Source organism: Phodopus roborovskii, unplaced genomic scaffold (assembly GCF_943737965.1).
Source record: "Phodopus roborovskii unplaced genomic scaffold, PHOROB, whole genome shotgun sequence".
In the NCBI taxonomy this organism is placed as follows: domain Eukaryota; kingdom Metazoa; phylum Chordata; class Mammalia; order Rodentia; family Cricetidae; genus Phodopus; species Phodopus roborovskii.
The window spans coordinates 1,139,153-1,160,738 of record NW_026125554.1 but is presented as its reverse complement, the minus strand read 5'-3'; the positions used below and the strand labels follow the sequence as shown (position 1 = coordinate 1,160,738).

Below are 21,586 nucleotides of genomic sequence, written 5' to 3'. Positions count from 1 at the left end.
ACAGACTTTCTGTCTCAGAACTATCTGTTCTGGGCATCTATGTGAAGCTCCACACTGTGGCCCTGTCTTTCATGTGTATGCGCATGTGTGTACTGCCTCTGCCCTGGCTTACCGTGTTTGAGTGTGGGGAGGTTCCAAATCTTAGGTCCATATGGGAGCACTCATTCTACCTTCATCCTAGGATGGAGTGACGGGAAGAGAACAGGTGTGGCACCAAGCTTGATAGGGAATTCATATGCACCAGGTAGTTTTTTTAAGATTGATTTTTTTTTTTTTAATTTATTTATAGGTATGTGCTGTGTGTGAGAGTGGAGGCCAGAAGAGGGTGCCCTGTGTTCTCTGTCACCATCTGTTCCTTTGAGTCAGGGCCTTTTGCTAGACCTGATGAGAACCTCCTCAGGCAGGCTGGAAGCTAGCAAGCTCCATTATGCAGTCTCCACACCCCAACACCTGTAGCTAGGGTGTGGAGGTGCTTTCAGGCAGGGTTTCTTTATGTTGGCAGGGCAAGTGCTGTGAACTCTTTGTCTCTCTACAGTCTCTGCACAGGTACTTGTAGTTGTCTAGGTGCTGGGCTGCCCTGTACCCGATGTTGTCTGGGCAGGGCTGCTTGTTCCTCCCTCATTGCTTGTCCCAGCTCTCCTAAGGTAAACTGATCCCTTGTCCTTTGCCCTTACACTCTAAGGGAGGAGTTGCCTGCAGCAAGGGTACTGGTGGTTACCTCCTTGCTTGCAGTCACTCTTATAAAGTGACTCACTTGTGTCACTTGACAGTTCTGGGTAGGTGGTGTCACTCTGCCTTGAAGACTTTAGAGGCCAGCTTGGCATGAAATGTTCAGCAGAAGCCCTTGTCTGCTATAGAGCCCTTGCCTGCTATAGAGCAGGCAGCTGGCACAGATTCTGGTCTCATCCCTGTCCTTGTAGCTGAGCAAGGACACTTGTCCTCCTGTGGACCTCTGAGTTACCATCCCACACCCTCTTCCTGCCTTCTTGAAGGCTGGCCGCCAGGAAGCTAGATATCCCCATGTGTGCTGTGAATTACTGGCCTGGAGCCCTGGGGCCTTGTGTAGACTTTAGAGTTCAGGGTCAAGTCTTTTAAAAAAAAAAAAAAAGGCTGGGTGTGTCTGTGGCCCCCGCTTCTTGGGAGGCTGGGGTGGGAAGATTGCTTTAGCTCAAGAGTTGTCTGCCAGCCTGGATAGCACTGTGAGGCCCCCACTCTAAAGCTAGCAGGAAAGTTAGGACTGAGCTCTCTTCTTTCTCTCTGTGTATGTGTGCATATGTGTGTAAAGACATGTACCCCGAGTCTGGAATGTGCTGTGTATTCTGGGGTCAGCCCATCTGGCAGAGCTTGTGTATGTCGTATCCATATAGCACTGTGTGACCTTTTCTAGAGGTCTCCTTCCTGTTATGGGGTACAGGGCCATGTGGGACACCAAGAGTGTTTGGTGCTGCACATCTGACTGAGCTGCCCACCTAGAGCCAAGGCCCGGTCCCTCTTTATGTGGGATCATGTCTGCTAATGGAGGTCATTCTCCATGCATCTCTGCAGGATGCATGTCTCTGGTTTGCCCACTGGTTTCCCTGTAGTCACGTTTCTACCACAGGTCTTGGGCTGGGCTGGGGATCTTGACTCCTTTGAGCTGATCCTTGAACATGACCCTGCCCCTCTTGCCCTTGTAGAGGTGATGATGATCTGTTTGGCTTTATTGGTCACCCTGCATGTAGTCTAAGCAGCTATCAGTCACTGGTGGGGGCAAGTCCAGGAGGGGGTTTGAACAGCCTCTTACAGCTTGTTGTATAACTCCTGGTATGATGTTATTTGGGGGATCACGTAAGAGGTCCTCTCTAGAGACAGGGTTCCTCTGTGTAGCCCTGACTGTCCCAGAACTCACAATGTAGACCAGGCTGGCCTCAAACTACATGCCTGCCTTTGCTGCCTGAGTGCTGGGATTAAAGGTGTATACCACCACACCTTGCCATTTGGATTTTTTGTTTTGTTTTGTTTCAAGACACGAATTCTATCTGTAGCTCTGGCTGTCCTGGAACTCTTTGTAGACTAGGTTAGCCTTGAACTCACAAAGATCCGTCTGCCTCTGCCTCCCAAGTTCTAGGATTAAAGGCATGTGCCACCATGTCTGTCTTCACTTGGATGTTTTGTGGAAGAAGGGAACTACTGTGGTGTTGGTGAGAAGAGTATGGGTGGCACATGTCTGACCTGAGCAGCACTCAGGAGACCAGGGCAATATTAGGTATTCCAGGCTAGCCTAGTCTACATTGAAGATCTTGTTCACAAATCCAAAAAAAGACTGACATTGCTCAGTAGGTGACCTTCCTAGTGTTCACAAGGCTCAGGGTTCCATCCCTAGCACTGGGAGAGAGAAAAAGACAAAATAAATGGCTTGGCTAACCAGTAGTGAATTCCTGATGTTGTGCCAGATGTGATACCTACTGGAGAATGAGTAGATGGTAGGGTCTGTCCCTGTATAAAGGAAGCATCACCTTTCATAAACCTGTGCTCCTGCGGCTATGCCCAACACATTTTCTTCCTTCCCAGGTGGCTGCATGCCTATCCCTTTCCTAAAGACCAATGAATGCCAGGATGTAGCCATTGCTGGAAAGAATCTGTGCTGCTTAGTTTGCGCAGCTCAGAATTATCTGTGGACATAGGGCCCAGCAAACATTAGAGGTTGGTCCTCAGTACTTAGAGCACTTGAAGAACCCTACAAGGGCCTGATGGTGGTGGTGGCTCACACCCTTAACCCCCACATTCAGAGGCAGAGACAGGAGGATCTCTGAGTTTAAGGTCAGTCTGGTCTACAGAGTGAGTTCCATGTCAGCCAGAGCAACACAGAAGACCACCCAAACAAACAAAAAATTCCTCCTACAAGGTACGCTAGTACTTGGAAGGTGGAAGCAGGAGGACTTGCAGACTCAGAAAACCAAGGGCTGGGTTGGATCATGGTGTTGGGGTTTTGTAGAGCAAGGGTGAGGCCCTGAGTGGTCAGGCTCCCCGCAAAATCCCCAGCCTCCTGCCTTAGCCTCCTGAGTACAGAGGCCCACACTAGTATGCCTGTGGTGTGGTTTTCAGTGACTCTGCTGGGCCTGGAACCTAGGGCCTTGTGCATGGCCAGCAAATGTCTGCTGCAGAGGCATGTCCCCACCAGGCCCTCTGTTGAAGTGCCATAGAAGGAAGACCACTGCTGTGTTCTGATATTCCCCAATGCTGCCTTAGCTAAGTGAATCCCCTTCCCTTCCTTTCTTATTTTACTTTATTATTATGTTGTTTTGTTTTCTCTGTGTAATAGCTCTCTGACTGTCCTAGCTCTGTAAGCCGGGCTAGTCTCGAAATCACAGAGATCTGCCTGGGGTTAAAGGTATGAGCCACCCCCACCCCCTATCCCATCCACCCAGGGTTTCTCTATTTCTCTGTGTAACAGCTTTGGCTGTCTTGGCACTTGCTCAGTACACCAGACTGGCCTTGAACTCACAGATATCTGCCTGCCTCTGCCTCCTGAGTGCTGGGATTAAAGGCTATACAACTGCAGCCTGGCAAGATACTGTTTCTTATTCCAAATCAGGCTTGAGCTCCATGCAGCTCAAGAGACCTTGAATTCCCAGTCCACTTGCCTGCACCATTCAGGGCACTAGAGTGAGAGGTGTGTGCCTCCAGGTCAGACTTTGTTTTGTGATATTGCTAGCTGGGCATGTCTTTTTCTTTTATTTTTTCTTTTAGTTTTTTTTAAATTTAATTTTATTTTATTTTTATTTTAGTTGACTGCATGTGTCTGCACCATGGCATGCAGTGCCTGTGGAGGCCAGAGGGGGCCATCATATCCACTGGAGCTGGAGTTGCAGACTGTCATGAGTCATTATGTGGATGCTGGGAATTGAACCTGGATTCTCTGCTAGAGCAGCAGGCACTCTGTTCTCTGAGCCTCCTATTGAACCCCCAGCATTCCTAAGACTTTTTTCTGAGTCAGAGCTTGTGGTGGCTGCTGTGCTTGCCCGAGAGCTGTGAGAACTACCTGGGTTGAGCAGCCACTGGGTGCCCAGAGAATGGCCAGGCATGGAGTAGCACAATGTGGGCGCTGCCTCAGCACCGCCGTGGTAGATGCCTGCTGTTCTTCCCATTGCAGGCCTCAATCCAGAGCCCCAGTGCTCAGGAGTGGCTGGGTGACCTTGGGATAAGACTGATCCTGAAGAGAGAGCAGATACTGGGTGTTCTTGGCAGAAGTAGCATATGAACATAAGTGTGTGCTTGCACGTTTTGTTGTTATGCAGTGAAAGGAAGAGGTGAGACATTTGGGTAACAATCTGCCCCCACTGTATGGCTTCTCTGGGGAGACATGGGCAATTGTCACTTTACCCCAGACAGGGCACAAGCCACAGACCACAGAATCGATCCCATAGAGTAGAGCTTAGGCGACTTGTGAGTTCACTAGGGTTACTTACTGAGTGTGGGTGACTCAAAGACAGCTTGGCTGTGGAAAGAGCACCCAGGCATGGTGACTTCTGGGGTTCTCTGCAAGACTTGGCCAGCTGCCTGCTTCAGTCTATCATGGAAGTTTCACAAACTTCCTGAGCCCTGTAGGTTATGCTTCCAGACTTAATGCCCACCCCCCCAAGTGGTGCCATTTCCATGCCACCACAGTGGGAGACTCTTTAGGGGACACTCAGCCCACACCAGTGTTCCTGGGCTATGTTGAATGTTCCCTGTCACCTATGACCTATGACTGTGCACTGGACAGGATCAACTGGAGTCTATAGCTCCTCTGTGGCAATGGGTGATGACCAGGACTTGGGCAGAGCTGGGACAGAGCCTGGGCCCTGGGGAACCTAGCCATGATGTTTGTTTGTCAGCTCTCAAGAGGCACTGTTAGCTGTGGTTTTTATCATCCCATGGCTCACTTCCGTGGTGGGGCTGGGGCTAGGGCTGGGAAAGGTCTTAGGCAGTATGCAGTGTGTGGAAGGGAAGAAAGCTCACTGGCTGGCCCAGGGGGGGTGGGAGCACTGCACCTCCTGCTTCCTTTTGTCAGTCTTCCCTATGTGGCTTTCTGTCAGTGTGTAATTGGCATCTTTGAGTTTCATCTCATGGTGACAGATTGAGATCTGGCCTTGCATGGTCATGCTGGGGCAAGGCTTGAGTTCTGGCCAGTGGTTGTGATGTCTATTTCTCATTCTTTAGGTGGGGACACTGGCCCAATGGGACTCTGCAGGACTTGCTGACACCTGTTGAGTTTGCAGGGAGACAAAGCTCTGAGTCAGGCTCCATCCAGTTCTGGGAAATCTGTGGGGTCCAGATGCTGTGAGTGCATCGCAGAACAAGAGTCGGGGTGTCACTGTGTGGTTGCCAGGGACTGACTCTGCAGTGTTTTCTCTTTCAGGACAAGCACCACGATGCTGCTCATGAAATTATTGAGACTATCCGGTGAGTGCTGCATGGGGTTCATGGGGAGGGGGCTGCTGCATGGGATTCACAGCACTTTTAGTTTGCTGTCCTCACTGGGGCCTCCTCAAGTAGAGAGTAGTATAGTAGTAGGGAGGAGCCCTGGCAGAGGCATTAAGTTGCAGGGCAGCCTGCCACAGCCCTTGCCACACACTGTGCTTATCAGAGAAAACCTTAGTTGTTTGTTCCCCTGCAGTGGCAGGAATGAGCTAGGTCTCATGTATAGCTTCTGAGCTGCAGCCTCCTGCAAGATGGAGCTGTTGGGGGGGGGGAGGTCTCTGTGTCCCCCATCTTCCTTCACTAGTCCCCACCTTTGAGAAAAACAGGAGTTTGTGAGGTCCATTAAGGTCTGATGTTGCGGGGTGGAGGGCATGACTCCATCCTGATACCTGCAGAGGCATGGCACCAGGGTGGCTGCCTGTTGGGATGTCTCTTCTGTCCTACTTGTGGAACTTCTGACCATTGAGGCTCCTGGAATAGTGGACGTAGACTAGTGGGAGAAAACCCTGTCGACCACAAAGCCAAGACCCTAGACTCAGGGTTAGATTGCCATTGGCTGCTCAGAGGTGGAAATTACAGTGCTACAAAGGATCAGTGAGTTGGCTGAGAGGGTACAGTGCACTTATTGTGCTAGCCTGGGGACCTAAGTTTCATCCCTGGGGTGGAAGGAAATGACCATCTGCTGAGGTCCTCTGACTGATACTTGCATGTTCTGTGGTACACTATGTCACTCAAATTGTGCCTGTGCATCCACAAGTGCCTGCATACATACACAATCCTGCCCCCGTGCACAAAAAATTACTAGAAAAAAAAATGTAAGAGTCTGGCAGTGAAAGCTGAAACATTTTTGCAGGTTGAGGTGGGGGCTGCAGGTGGAACAGAACCACATTAGGGAGAATGGGTGGGGTGGGCCCAGAAACAAGATGGTCTGGGATTGGGGCAGGCCTCCAGGCAGGTACAGACCCTCCTAGGGGCCACCCCAGCACCTGTCTTTCCTGGAGCCAGCAGATAGGCCTAGTTGCATCACTAGAACCACATCATTGCAGTTCTTAGGACAAAAGCCTGGCTTCTGCAGCCCAAAAAGCTGGGCTTGGCCAAGCACTGCTTATGTCAGTCACAGTGATGCTGAAAAGCGGAACAACAGCCTGAAAGCTAGTCTTGTTGGTAAATGAAGACCTGAGTTCAGATCAAATCCCTAGAGCCTACCTGGTCAGACATAGTTGCATGGGTCGGTAAGCTCATAGAGCTTGGGAGGCAGAGGAGGCAGGAACATCTCAGTGAGTTTGTGGCCAGCCTGGTCTACAGAGTGAGTTCCAGGACAGCCAGGGCTACACAGGGCTTGCGTGTCGCAAGCAAACAAACAATTAATTAATTGCCTTTTACTATCTGGTGTATCCCAGGCTGGTCTTGAACATAATAACTATGTAGCTTTGGATGGCCTTGGACCCTTGACCTTCCTGTCAAACCTAGTCTCTTCCCCCGACTTTTTTTTTTTTTTTTCTTTGTCTTTGAGACAGGGTTTCTCTGTAGCTTTGAAGCTTGTTGGAACTTGATCTGTAGACCAGGCTGGCCTTGAACTCAAAGATCCACCTGTCTCTGCTTCCAGAGTGCTATGATTAAAGGTGGCCACCACTGCCAGACTACCCAAAGTTTTTATTATTATTGTGTTTGTAGCTGGTGTGTCTGTGTGTGTACACATGCCACAGCACATAGTAGAAGTCAAAGGACAACTTTGTGGAGTTGGTTCTCTCCTTCCACCTATGTAGGCTCCTGGATTAAAATTGGGTTCTTGGGTTATGCCACCCACCTTTGCTTTTACCTGCAGAGCCATCTTGCCAGCTCTCCTCACCATTCCACCCTCCTCCCCCAGAAAGGTCTATTCTGTAGCTCAGTCTAGCCTAGAATTTGGAGTATTTGTGCCTCAGAGTCTCCCATCATTACTGGGATGGCCAGCTGGCATGTGCCACCAAGCCTAGCTAATATTTTACTTTTTACCATAACATGTGAATTAGTTTCTTTTCCAAGTGCCAGTACTGTTTGACCTTGGCCTCATAAAATCCATGTGATTTCTCAGTAGTGCTCCCTACACACACACACACACACACACACACACACACACACACACACACACACACACAGAGAGAGAGAGAGAGAGAGAGAGAGAGAGGGAGAGAGAGAGAGAGAGAGAAGGAAGCTTAGGCCAGCAGCAGGAGCTCTGTGTTCCATTTCAGGTGGGTCTGTGAGGAAATCCCGGATCTCAAGCTGGCGATGGAGAACTATGTCCTGATCGACTATGACACCAAAAGGTAAGCAGGAAGGGAGTAAGTGGACTGTGGGCTGTCCCTCTGGACTGCCCACACCCTTGTCACCATCTGTGTACACTTCCAGGAGTGTCTGCTGTGCAGTGAGGCCATCCCTGGGAACTTCACTGAACAAACTTGAGTTGGGGAATGAGCAGGGCTGGTGAGAGAGCTCTGTCAGAGTCTGTCTGTCTGCCTTTGGCTCTGTTCTGAGGGACACTGCTAGCTCAGGCTAGGCAGGTGTGGTGAGGCTGGTCCCTGTCCCCACCTAGCACCTCTCCTTGAGGACAGAGTGGGTGGAGAAGAGAAGGCATCCCTGGAATGCTGCCTAGAATGGGGTTTATTTCCTTTGAGAGAGGCCAACACAGGCTCCACCTCCTGCTCAGCCTCTCCATTCTGCAGTGTGCCTGCAAAGCTTCACTTGACCTCTGACCTCATTATTAGAAAGGACTCCTGATGCTGGTCAGCTTTGGTGACCCTGGGTCTGTCCCCTGGGCAGGCCTCCACCCCATGACTAGCATCTGGGTGTGAGCTTTTCTTCAAGCAGGTCCCCCTCTCTGGACCCATAGGACACAGAAGCCTTCCTTTGTGAGTTATGCCAGGTGACCAGGGCAGGAACTACCCCTGTCTCACTGCCTTTGAGTTCATGTGCTAGAAGGTCCTGGACCTCTGAGAATTTTACTTTTGCCATGTGAGGAATGTACCCAGGGCCTTGCATGTGGGTCCTCACCCCATTGATAGTACATTGGGCCTTCTTACCTTACCTAGCTTGACTTCAAATTACTCATAAGTAGCCAGGACTGTGGTTGTGTGTGCCACCACCTCACCCTGTTTTGGCTTTTCCATAATGCCTTCAGTTCAGGGAAGCCTTCCTACTGTAGCTGGAGTGCCGGGGCATCACATGGCTTTATGTGACTACTTCACATGGGGAGGAAGCTGCCTGTGTGTGTTAGTGCCTCAGAGCCCCTACTCCCAAGCATGGGGCTCCCTGTGGATTCTGGAGTTTTATTTATTTATGTATTTGAGACAGGGTTTCTCTATATTGCTTTTGAGCCTATCCTGGAACTAGCTGGCCTAGACCAGGCTGGCCATGAACTCATAGAAATGCACCTGCCTCTTCCTCCTGTGTGCTGGGATTAAAGCTGAGCATGCCACCACTGCCTGGCTCCTTGAGCCCCTTTTAAGGAGTAAAATCCCTAGTAGTTAGTTGTACAAAAGGGGGACAATAGGGCAATGAGGAAATAAAAAAAAAAAAAAAAAAAAAAAAAAAAAACTTAGAAATAATTATGTGGTCACCATGTAAATAGGGAGGGAGTGGGTCAGGGAGGAAGAAGGTAAGGGTATTCTAAAAAACATAGCAAGGTCATGGATTGCAGTGGGGAGATAGGTTCCAGGAACCAGAGCAAGTCAACTATTACAGTAAATACAAATTTATTTTTAAAAATACAGGATAATCTAGGTGATGGTGGTGCATGACTTTAATGCCAGCACTAGGGAGGCAGTGGTTGGCAGATCTCTGAGTTTGAGGACAGCCTGGTCTATAGAGCCTGTTTGAGGGCAGGTTTCTAAATGATATACAGAAACCCTGTCTCCAAAAAAACAGGATAATGGCTTTTGCCTTCAAAATGGAGTCAGGCAGGTTCCTGACCTGGTGCTCAAAGTACACAGGGTTTTTCCTAGAGGCAGTCCCCAATTGGGCTGTTCTACCCCAGGCCTATCTCAGAAGCTACAGGTCCCTGCATCTGGTGTCTAGAGACTGATGGGGGCTCTGCTGTCCACACACTCCTTGGCACTCTGTCTGCTTGCTTCCTTTTTAAAAGATTTAATTTGGCTGGGTGGTGATAGTACACTAGGGAGGCTGAGGCTGGTGGATTTCAGTGAGTTCAAGTCCAGCCTGGTCTACAAATTGAGTTCCACAGAGAAACCCTGTCTCAAAAAAACCAAAAAGAAAAGAAAAAGAAAAAGATTTTATATATTTTTACTCTGAATTTGAACATTGTCTGATTGTATGTCTATGTACATATCATGAATGAGCAGCACAGTCATGAGGACAGAGAAACCTGGGTAGCTGTCTACCTTCTACCTTGTTTGAGACAGTCCCTGCTGCACATGCCAAACCTGCCCTCTTCTGTCTTAGAAGCACCAGTCCACAAATGTCTGTCCCTGTCCAGCTTTACATGGATTCTGAGGATTTGAACTCGGGACCTTGAACTCAGCTACAGGCACTTTAGCTGCTGAGCTACCTCCCCAATTCTAGCTCAGTCTTTGTAGTGGTTTGCTCTTTGAATTTCTCATCTAATGACACCATTTAACCATAGAGTTGATAGATAGAGACCCACCCAGACTGCCCCTACGCTTGGTCTTGTCTCAGCATGGAGCCTTTGGTGCTTCTGGAACCCAAGCCTTCCCGGAGGCTTTGTCCAACCCTACATGTCTGTAAAAGCTGGGCATGTTACAGGCCACTAATGATCTGTTTCCCCTCTTTGTCAGCTTTGAAAGCATGCAGAGACTGTGTGACAAGTACAACCGAGCCATCGACAGCATCCACCAGCTGGTAGGTGGCTCCCTACTTTCGAGCTGTCCCCAGTGGGTTTTCATGGTACTGGCTCCTGGGCCTCCCAGGGCAGCCCAGCACTAGGAGGACCTCCTGGTGGCTGTGAAAGTGGTGGGGAGGACAGTTGGCATGGTGAGGCAGGGGAGTCAGGAGCACATCAAGCCCCAGGTGGCTTTCTCAAGTAGCTTCATGAGGTCATTCTGCTCTGCAGAACCTTCCATCTCTGCCCATCCCTGTATGATGTAGCAGAGGTGCAGGTAATCAGTACCCTTCCGGACTGGGAGCCAGCCTCTGCCCTGCAGCTGGCTCCCAGCCTCAGGGCTCTGCTCTGACATATTCTAGTCTGCTCCACCTGTTTGGGGAGGGGAGTGTCCTCCTCACAGTAGAGCCTCACAGAATTGTCCTCCACCTTTCCACCTTAGCTGACAAGCTGGGTACAGGCAGCAGAGTTCAGCAACTGGCACCCAGGGAATGGTCTTTCTGGAAGGCACAGGGGTCTCTGTCATTGGGGCTTTTAGCAGGTATTAGGCCATTGTGGGGTTCTGTGGTGTCAGGGAATTCTCCTGTGGAAGATGTAGCTGTGTGGAGAGACTGGGCTGGCACAGGGTAGCTTTATGGCTCCTTGAGCTAAGACGTTCATGCAGCTCTTCCTTGATGGCCCACTGGGCACTGATCCTGCCATCACCACTGTACCATAGGGACACCAACTGAATTAGCAGCATTAGGGCTCCTGTGGGACAGCAAGAGGCTTGGGGCTTGGCCCCTTCAGCTGGGCTGTCCTGTCCTGTCACATCTTACCCATTGCTATGTCTGGCAGAGTGTCCATGGCTATGAAACCAAGGGGTAGAGCCCTTCTTCCCCTGAGGGAATTCTCCCTTCGCTCTGGTGGCTCAGATCTGTAGATGAATGCCAGGTTGTGCCAGGCTATACCACTTGCAGGGGCAACAGCTCTTCGCTGATTTCTTGTGAACTTGAATTAAAGACCCTGTCCCAAAGCTAGAGAGTCTGAGTATGTCCTGGGAGGAGACATACCTGCCACGGAGGCTGGAGTCAGGAGGGGCTCCTGGGACCACAGTGCTGGCCTAGGCCATGAGCTGAGGTCTAGTCAGAGCTGACCTTCATGTGACTAACCTAAATGGAGTGCATGAGTTGATGTGAAAGGGTCAGGCAGAAGCCTGGCAGGCCAGAACTGGCTCTGTGCACTTGTAGGAGCACTCATACTGCTGTGCTTTTCTGTTTGTGGTTTTCAGGATAGATCCATTAAGCCACACTCAAGCCCCCACCTTTTGTGTTTATTTGTTTTGAGACAGGGTTTCTCTGTGTAGCTCTGGCTGTCCTGGAACTTGCTCTGAAGACCAGGCTGGCATCGAACTCAGAAATCTACCTGCCTCTGCCTCCTTAGTGCTGAGATTAAATGTGTGAGCTACCACCGCCTGGCAACCTCTTGGGTTTTTGATACAGGATCTTACTATGTAGTCTAGGCTGGCCTTGGACTGCAGGTGCTCCCCCTGCTTCAGTCTACCAAGTTCTGGGTGTCAGTCAGTTGCTGCTGGCTGCTGTGGAGTAAAATGTGTCATGCCCACTCTTGTCCCTAGTGGAAGGGCACCACGCAGCCCATGAAGCTGAATACTCGACCATCCAATGGGCTCCTGCGGCACATCCTGCAGCAGGTGTACAACCACTCTGTGACTGACCCTGAGAAGCTCAACAACTACGAGCCCTTTTCCCCTGAGGTGTACGGGGAGACCTCCTTTGACCTGGTCGCCCAGATGATTGACGAGATCAAGATGACCGAGGATGACCTGTTTGTAGACCTGGGCAGTGGTGAGTATTTTTTTAGCACAGCCTTCTAGCTGTCCTTGGGCTCTCACTCAGTATCACACAGCTGCACATGAGTGCTCAGGGAGGACACTGGCTGAGCCAAGGCTTCCGGGACCCTCAGTCCTGCTGGCTCCTTATAACTCCATACTCTTATGGGGCTGTGGATCTTGACTTGTGTGACCAGTGTTCCTGAGGCTTTTCTGGTCACTCTGCAGCCTCACAAGTGACACAGTCAGGGCTATTGTGCTGCCTGTGTGACTGGCTATGGCTCTTGATTGTGGCCACTTTTCTTGGGGCAAGTCCTAGGGTTTTAGTTGCTTTGATAAAACACAATGACCTAAAGCATCTTGGGACGGAAAGGGTTTATTCAGCTCATACTTCCACATTACTTCATCATTGAAGAAGGTCAGGACAGGAACTCAAACAGAGCAGGATCCCGGAGGCAGGAGCTGAAGCAGAGGCCATGGAGGGCGCTGCTGACTGGCTTGCTCCTCATGGCTTGCTCACCTGCTTTCTTACAGAACCCAGGATCTGCAGCCCAGGGATGTCACCACCTGCAATGGGCTCCCCCCCCCCCATTAATCACTAATTATGAAAATATGCCAGGTGTGGTGGCACATGTCTTTAATCATAGCACTTGGGAGGCAGAGGCAGACAGACCTCTGACTTAGAGGCCAGTCTGGTCTACAGACCAAGTCCCAGAACAGCCTTGGGCTACACAGAGAAACCCTGTCTTGAACCCTTTACCATTCCTCCCAACCCCAAAAAAAGAGAAAAGAATAAGAAAAGCCCAATGTCCCATAGGCTTGCCTATAATCTAATGGAAGCATTTTCTCTTTTTTTTTTTTTTTCTAAAAGAAAGTATTTCTTTTTTTTTTTTTTTTTTTTAAATGTATTTATTTTTTTGTATAGTATTCTATCTACATATATGCCTGCAGGCCAGAAGAGGGCACCAGATCTCATTACGGAAGGTTGTGAGCCACCATGTGGTTGCTAGGAATTGAACTCAGGACCCCTGGAAGAGCAGCTAGTGCTCTTAACTGCTGAGCCATCTCTCCAGCCAGGAAACATTTTCTCAATAGAGGCTCTCTCATGTCAGATGACTACCTTATGTCAAGTTGACTTAAAACCGTCCAGCACAGGTCTTGTCTTCTACACCTCATAGGGTGTGAGGTAGAGCTGCTGGTTTAGCCCTGAAGGTCAAGCCTCTGGGGTCCCTCACCTTCCAGAGCCCCTCTCAATGCCGTGTAGATTTGGGGCTCACATTCTCTATGAAACCTGTACAGGGGATGCCTCCTTGCCTGGCCCTGTGTCTCCTAAGCCACTGTGTGTCTTCCAGCGTCTCTGCCTGTAGTTCTGAGCTGCTTGTTACTAGAAAACACTGTCCAGCTTAGAAAGTCAGGTGGAGTGTGCTTTCCATCTGAAATGTTAAACTGACCTGCCAAGTGGAGGGTCATCTTCAGATTCTCAACCCTCAATGGCATGAAGCGATATTGCCATGGGCCAGCATGCCTGTTGCTGGCAGTTATAGCCTCTGGATTTCTTGCTTTGTTTCCCATCCCCAAGCAGACCTGTTAGGTCTCCTGACTGGCTATATCTGTCTATGCCATAGCAGGAGCAGGGAGTGACTTATACCAAGAATTGCCTTTCTGCAGACTGCTAAGCCTTGTGTCTTCATCCCCTCATAGGGACAGCCAGGCCCTGCCAAACTGCAGTGTGGAACAGGCATATTACAGGTTCATAGATTGCATTGTAGGTAGTAGAGTGGTGTAGACATCCTCTGGTGGGAGGTCTGTGCCTTGATGGTGGCCTTCTCTCTGATGCCAAGAGACATTGTCATGTGGCTGAAGCCACTGTGTTTCTGTGGAGGCCACACAGACTGACCTGTGTCTCTTTGGCTGAAGGTGTGGGGCAGGTTGTCCTTCAGGTTGCTGCTGCCACCAACTGCAAACATCACTACGGAGTGGAGAAAGCAGACATCCCAGCCAAGTACGCGGAGGTGAGCAGCCACCTGTGCATGCTGCTTTGGGCTTCTGTCTGGGTACAGCTCTTTCAGGCCAAGAGTTTCTGTTTGTGACACCCAGCACCTTCCAGCAGAGTGCCCATATCCCTTGCAGGCTCTGCAGAGCTTCATGTTGAGTATTTCTTGCTGTCCTGGCAAGGCATGGCCACCCCCTACTGGAGAGAGGATGGTACTGAGCTCCTGAGTTGAGAGGGTACACATTTCCTCTGGATGTCTCCCATCTGTTCCTCCCAGGGTGTGGTTCAGGCTCTTGCTGGGGCTGCAAAGGATGATCGAGGGGCTCTGTTGGAGGGTTGGGAACCCCTATTTGAATGTTCACCACCACTATGTGTTCACAGCAGGGATCCTGTGGACCTTCCACCACCTCTGCCTCCCTGAATTTGTAACAGGTCATGTCCTTTCTTTCCCTCAGACCATGGATCGAGAGTTCAGGAAGTGGATGAAATGGTATGGAAAAAAGCATGCAGAATACACAGTGAGTGCCATCGCTCCATGCCCGCGGCCTCCATCCCAGCCCCTTTTCCCATCCTCTCCTGACCCCAGTCAGTCTTGACGAATGACCATATGCCCCTCTGTGGCAGTGGGCACAGTCTCTGGAGCTAGCTGCAGAGCCCCAACTAAGCCCTGCTCTTCTTGCTCCCTTGGCCTGGGCACCATTTCTAGACAACATGTGCTGACTGTGGGACTGTGGCAACAGATGCTCAGCTCTACTGAGCTGAGCTCCAGACTGGGCAAGTGAACCCCTGCTGAGCCTTCAGTGGTTTAGCCTTCACGTTAGGGGTTGGGACCCTTGAGTTCTTGATGTGGAGATCTGTTTAGACTGGCCTGTGGGCTGGCTGGGAGGGCCAGGCTGTAGTGACATCCTGCAGTGCCTGCGAGCTATGGGCAGTGGAATGGAATGGTCATGGCTCTGCCTTGCTCTACTTCTGTCATCCTTCCTGCAATAAGCCCAGCTTACTTGTGCTTTCTTGCTGAAAATTTCCCATGCGTGAAGTTCTTAGGAATCTGTTAGGAGAGAGCCCCACTTGACACCTGTGTCTAGGATCCAGGAGATGGCTCCAGATTTCCAAGACTGTGCCCTCTTCATCATTAATTGTAATGTCTCCTCACACTTGGTGGGGCCTGTTGGTTCTATATACATGTAGAACTCTCAGGAAGACCCTGCCCCATCCCAAGTGGCCTCCTGGTCATTTCCTCTTCTTCCTCAGTTTATCATTGTTAGATGACCTGGCATATATGGTTGAAGCCAGTGGTGTGGCTGGTAGCAGTTTGTCATGTTGGCTGTTGTCACTGTCAGCCCCTCAGTGCTCATGCTGGTGGCCCTTGGCTTGTGGCTGAGAGCAGGGCTAAGGGCAGGAACCGTTCTTGAGGCCTTGGAGACCATCGGAAGCAACCTGGCAGCAGGGATAGAAAGCGACTGTTGGCTTTTGCTTGTGTCCACTCCGGCTTCCCACAGCACCTTGAGTGACCTATAGCCTTTTCTGGGAGGCTGGGTATGTACTTGCCTGGCCTATAGGCATCTGTGTAGTGCTGCAGCTTTGATTTGTTAGCCATGAGCCTTGTCTTCTGCTATTCAGAAGCATGCTGCAGAAAAGCCAGGGGAGCCTAAAAACAACCCAGAGGACTCTTTTGCCCCAGAACTGCCTTGTGCCAGGTATCCTGCCCCCCTTCTCTCCCCCTCCCCCCATACATCCCTCCAGCCAAGTCTGCTGATGTGCTCCCTCCAGTGGATGAATCGAGTCTGCCTTTTCCCACCCACACCTGCTCCTGGCAGATCTCTCCCTCATCCTCCAAGGACCTTAGTCCAGCTTGGGGCAGACACTGGGCCATGCTCCTCCCTGTTGGCTGTGCCTCCTAACATTCCCAGGCTTGGTGACTTCATATGTTCACAGAGTGTGCCTGCCTTCCCGTCATGCTGGTGGCTGGGGTTGTACAGCTTTATAAGCAGTTCCTCTCAGAGGGGACTTTGTGATGTGATCCATGACTCTTTGTAAGTAGTTCCTCAGAAGGGTCACTGGGCTTTTACCACTGACCCTGGAAAAATATAGTAGCCTTTGACTCCTGGGATGCTGGCTGTAGCTTGCTTAGGTAACCCCGTCATAGGAGTTGGTTGTGCCAAGGTGTCCCATGGGCAGCCAGTCCTGCTAAGGCGTGTTCATAGGTCTTGTATCTGAGACCGCAACCACAAGCTTTAGCCATCTCTGTTCACTTGCACTCCAGACTGAGCTAATGGGTTCTTAAAGTGGCCAAGTCTGTGGCTGACCATGGCCTCTTGAATCTCACCTGTGGTCACCTTTTCTGGCCCTCCCCAGACTTCTGTGGGACCTATGTCAGTCTTCCTCACTTGCTTCATGGATGCTGTCTGGCTTCATGTTCCTTCCCTCCCCTCTTACCTTTTCCATGTTGGTAGGTATGGCTGTGACACTTTCTTGGGGGATGTGTGAACAAATGTTTCCCAGATAGGGAACCAACAAAGCCCAGCTTGGAAAACTCTCGAGTTTGACAGGGGCTACTTATAGGAATTTGGTTGTGGGGTCACTTACAGGAACAGAAATGACTCAAAGACAACTGCATCACCGAAATCCACCCCAGTGTGGGTGACAGCTCACAAAGTTGAGAACCTGGAGTGAACTACACAGTCTGTAGGTACAACAGGCTGGAGAGTGTTCTTTTTTTTTTTTTTTCAGGTCACTCAGTAGACCTGAGCCTCTCCCCAGCAGCCCGTCTGGTGTGATTGTCTCTCAGCAGTTTTTACTGCCTATATACGCCTGGGGAGGGAGGTCCTCTCTGCAAGGTGGAGTATATGGAGATCTTCTACATAGCAGCAGACACCTTGCTTCAGGCCTGGCTTCCATCCCAGGCTGGACAGCCAGGACTTGAGAGTCCCTAGCCACAGACACAGATAGTGCAGCTAGCTGGCTCCCTAGACATCTTGAATTGGTTGGCCAGGATAACACTGGGGCCCTGTCTTTGGTGGGAAGAATGCTGGCTCCACACATAACACAGCTGCAGGGTGAAGTCTCTTCTGGACAGGCCTTCACGGGCCACAGCAGGCACAGATTCTTGGAGTGGAGCCAGCTGTAAAGCAACTGCTATCTGTGTAGCTACATTGTAGAACCCAGCTGCCAGCCACAGCAAAGGCACACAGCAGAGCCAGTAAGGACATCAGGGCTTGTATAGCTCTTCCTAGGAATCTCAGAACATGCTTCAGGGTATTCTTATCCAGAGATGCCGAGACCCAGCACCTGGGATTAAGGGGACATGGCTCCTCTGCTTAGCATATACTCAGCTGCAGTGCTTAGCTTAGGAGAGAGTGGGAGCCCAGAGCCCAGGTCTCCTACACCCTGGTGTGGCCTGCATTTTAGGGCTGACCGAAGCCTCCATCCCCAGGCCTGGCTGGTGTATATCAGAGTAGAGTCAGAGGTCGATGAGGTGGGCCTTGGCCTGGTTTTGGCTCAGGGGCTATTCAGCCTACAGGGCTCTGGCCATCTTAGCCCAGGTCTGCTCTGCTCACTAGAGGATGGAGACAGGCTTGTTCTAGCAGGGTGGGGAGGTGGCCCTCGGCCTGCAGCTCAGTAAGTGTCCTGTCCCCACACAGCCTCTGATGCTCAAATCTACCTTTGGTCAGTACATTTGCCTGTTGTATCCCACACTGCGTGGCCTCCAGTGCATCTATTCTTTGCTCCTGTTCTTTGTCAAGTAGCTTTCTAGCTCACGGATAGACTATGCTATGTGTCTATTGCCCACGGATATCCCTTACTTTTGGACTTTGTAAACAACTAACACTCCCCCCGACCCCACCCTGAGACCTCCATGTAGAGTGGACTGTTCTTTTCCTGGGCCTTTTGCCTGGTGCTGCAGCTGGTGAGTGGTCTGCAGAACTCAAAACCCGGATTTCTTGGGTCTCTGAGTGTAGTCAGGGTAAAAGCTGTTTTCCACTGGTGGTTTACTGCTTTAATTCCAGCACTCCGTACACAGGTGGATCTCTGTGAGTTCAAGGCTAGTCAGGGCTACACAGTGAGACCCTGTCTCAAAAAAACAAGAAAGGTAAAAAAAAGCTGTTTCCCTTTAACACACTCTGGCCTGAAGGAGGTGGATTGACATCAGTGCTGACAAGACACTGAGGTAGCAGGGCCACATTTATGGGGTCATTTGTGCAGCAAACATGTACTAATTAATGCAGGGTGCACAGAGGTGACCTCATCTGCAGGCATAGCCGTCATGTACCATGATAAGTGAGTGACAGAATGGTTGGTCCAGTCTTCCTGGCCACATAGATACATCTCATGTCTGTATTTAGGGTCTGCAGATGGCCTGTGTGATGCTGCTTTTCTTGGGGGCACAGTCTGGGGTTAGAGAGGGTTGGCTGGCCAGGCACATGGCTCTGTGGCTCCTCACCTGGACCCATACCATCCTCTTGTCTGTCCCCGAGAGGGTGCTGCTTTCTTTCTGCTGGGGTTCAGGCCCTGCTCTCTGCAGAGCTATCCACTGGCTGTCCACAGTCACCTTCCCACCCTGAGATCCAGATCATTTCATGTCTCTCACAGCAGCTATGGGGCTGGGTTTGAATCAGGTAAGCTTGTGAGTAAACGTGTTCCTTTCTTTCTTAGCTGGAACGAGGTGACTTCCTCTCAGAGGAGTGGAGGGAGCGGATCGCCAACACGAGGTACGGCCGGCTGTGGGCTGTGCTGCTGGCTGTGCTGGGGTCTCTGACTCTTGCTCCCTAGATGTGGGTGGCCACTGTGGAGGGTACTTCGGGGGGCTGCTGCTTCAAGAGTGCCAGCCCCTCCCTGGGCCTGAGCCAGCTGTTGTCTCACATGGGATGTAGCAGCCCCTTTGTTGGTGGTCCTCTTGAGTGTCCTGTGCCATCCTTGTCATGGGGGGTCTATCAGGGGATCAGGGTGTTTTGGGGCTTTACCCCTGTGTTTTCTGTTGGAGGGTGGAGCCTGCCTGTTGCATCGCATCTGCCTGCTTGTCAGTGTTTCTCTGTGCTCATGCCCTGTGCTTGCCCTATGTTCTGTGAGTGGTCTTTCCCTGGACACTGTTGCCAGGGAGTGCTTCCAGGAAGCCAGCTTTATTTCAGAAGCACCAATATTCAAAACAGGCGCCTGGTGCTGGACTCAGTCCAAGGTGTCCTATACCTGTCTTCTGCTCCAGCTCTCCTGCTTACTCTGCTTACCTCAGGAGGGTGGCAGGGGAGGGGGATGGCACCTGGCAGGGACCAGCAGTGGGCTGTGTCCAGGCTGGGACTTGATATGCACAGCTTCAGTTTTACTGAACTAAAACATTGTTTTGCAGTGTTATATTTGTGAATAACTTTGCCTTTGGTCCTGAGGTGGATCACCAGCTGAAGGAGCGATTTGCAAACATGAAGGAAGGTAACGCATCCCTACTGCCCACAGGCCTGTTGCCACTACCCTCTCTGGGGGGTGGGGCACACAGTTCCATCACTCTTCCTTGAGAAGTCCTCAGCAACCCTCCCTATTCATGATGGGTAGTCCCTGGAAGCCCTAAGCCCCACCTGTTTCCTGGCACCCTTCCCCAGCTCCTAGGCTGCAAGGCAGAAGTGAGGACCTGGTGGCCGAAGGCCCTGGTGCTCCATAATATCCCCAACAGCCAGCCAGCAGATGGGTTTAAGGGCTAACCCAGCTCAGAAGCAGTCCTTTGCTACGAGCACCCATACCAGGGCTCTTTGCTTGTGAGCTTATGTTCTACCTGTGCCTGTCAGTTTCTCTTGTGACAGAGAGGTTCAGAATGAGGAAATGCATAGAACACACACTGCCCCTTGCGTAGGGCCAGGGCTGTCTGTATTGCATAATGCTGTCACGATTCAGGGAGCAGGGATACCCACACTTTGCAGCTTCTTAGTCTGGTTTCCCAGCTCTGCAGCTGTCTGTTGTCACAGAAGTTACAGGTGTCTGCTATGGAGCCTGTCCTCAGCCTGCCCCATGCTTTTAGAGTTAGTTAACTTGAGGTGGTGGGATGAACCTAGGACCTTGTATGTTCAGTAGACACTCTCCATGGAGCTTCACCCCTGCCTCATTTTCATTCCTATTCCAGATAGACTCTATCCTAGACCCAAGCTGGTTTTAAACTCAGTCATTTAGTCCATGCTGGCCTTGAATTTGATTAGCGTATACACCACCACATAGTATGTATATGTGTGTGTGTGTGTGTGTGTATACATACCTACATACATACATACATACATACATACATACATACATACATATTATCATTAGCTGCTGTCTCTGTAGCCTTTGCTGTCCTGGAACTCACTCTGTAGATCACACTGGCCTTGAACTCATAGAGATTCTGCCTCTGCCTCTGCCTCCTGAGTGCTGGGATTAAAGGCTGTGCCTCCATCATCCAGCCACATTAGCTTCTTACTGCTGCCTTTTTTGGGTCAGGCCTTAGCTTTGTGAGTCATCCAGTCTTAGGTTAACTGTCCCTGTCTGCTTATTTAATGCGGGCTGACGTGCCCAGTTGTCAGGTAGGCCAGGCTTTGATGACAGTGCTCTCTCTGCACCCCCTTCACTGCCTGTCCTCTGAGTGCTGCAATGTTGTCTAATGTGCTGCTGCTGTGACAAACACCATGACCAGAGCAACCTGCAGAGCAAGGGGTGTGTTTGGCTTATACAGGTCATCATAGCCAGCACCGCAGGACATCAGTACAGGAGCTGCAGCAGAGCCCTTGCTGGAAGACTGGCTTAGGCTCAAGCTCTGCTACTTTTTTTTGCACTACTCAGGATCACTTGCTGGGCCCTCCCACACCAGCCAGTCAAGACAATGTCCCATGGACTTGCCTCAGAGTAATGTGCTGGAGGTATTTTCTCAAGTGAGATTCCATCTTCCTAGATGGACTCAGTTTGTGTCAAGTTGACACAAACTATCCAGCACTAATACCCATTTGTGGGTATTCATGGGGATCATATGTGCCTGTGGCCCTCTCCTGACTGTGCTTTCCTCTCAGGCCTTTGTTTGCTCGGTGGGGTAGGTCATTCCCATCACTTCCTAGGGAAGCTCACAGGCCCTGGCTAGTTTGGCACCTGTCCTTTCAGCCTGGCATTTTAGTGTTTGCTGCTTTCCTGCACACTGGAGACATGGACCTGACCTTGTGCTGGCCTGGCCAAGCCCTTTTGCTGGTGAAGAGGACTCAGAAAGCAGGACGTGGAGTGGGGCTGGAGGCTGGTGCACTGATATAAGCAGCTGTGTGTACATTCACAGATGTGTGTTTGTGTTGAGAAAGGAGTCTCATTGTGTAGCTCAGGCTGTCCCAAAATAGTGTTGCCTAAGCTTTCCAAGTGCTGGGATGGCAGGCATGTACCACTATGTCAGGTGTTGCCCTTTGAATCTCTTGATTGAGCTGTCACTGGATGTAGGAGTCAGGCCTGTTCTGGCACCCAGGAGGCCAAGACAGGAGGCCTAGAGCTCCTAGGCTGGCTT

At 50.8% G+C, this 21,586-nt stretch overlaps 1 protein-coding gene across 6 annotated transcripts in view; it reads left to right on the top strand.

The window, feature by feature from the left end:
* Nucleotides 1-21,586, top strand: part of Dot1l (DOT1 like histone lysine methyltransferase) — a 103,935-nt gene that overhangs the window by 5,243 nt on the left and 77,106 nt on the right. For all 6 annotated transcript variants that reach the window (XM_051177338.1, XM_051177334.1, XM_051177335.1 and 3 more), the window contains exons 2-9: nt 5,381-5,424; nt 7,674-7,748; nt 10,233-10,296; nt 11,892-12,120; nt 14,022-14,116; nt 14,553-14,615; nt 18,751-18,806; nt 19,439-19,518. In XM_051177338.1, the coding sequence (XP_051033295.1) occupies nt 5,381-5,424; nt 7,674-7,748; nt 10,233-10,296; nt 11,892-12,120; nt 14,022-14,116; nt 14,553-14,615; nt 18,751-18,806; nt 19,439-19,518 (706 nt within the window). The remainder of the gene's footprint in view (nt 1-5,380; nt 5,425-7,673; nt 7,749-10,232; nt 10,297-11,891; nt 12,121-14,021; nt 14,117-14,552; nt 14,616-18,750; nt 18,807-19,438; nt 19,519-21,586) is intronic.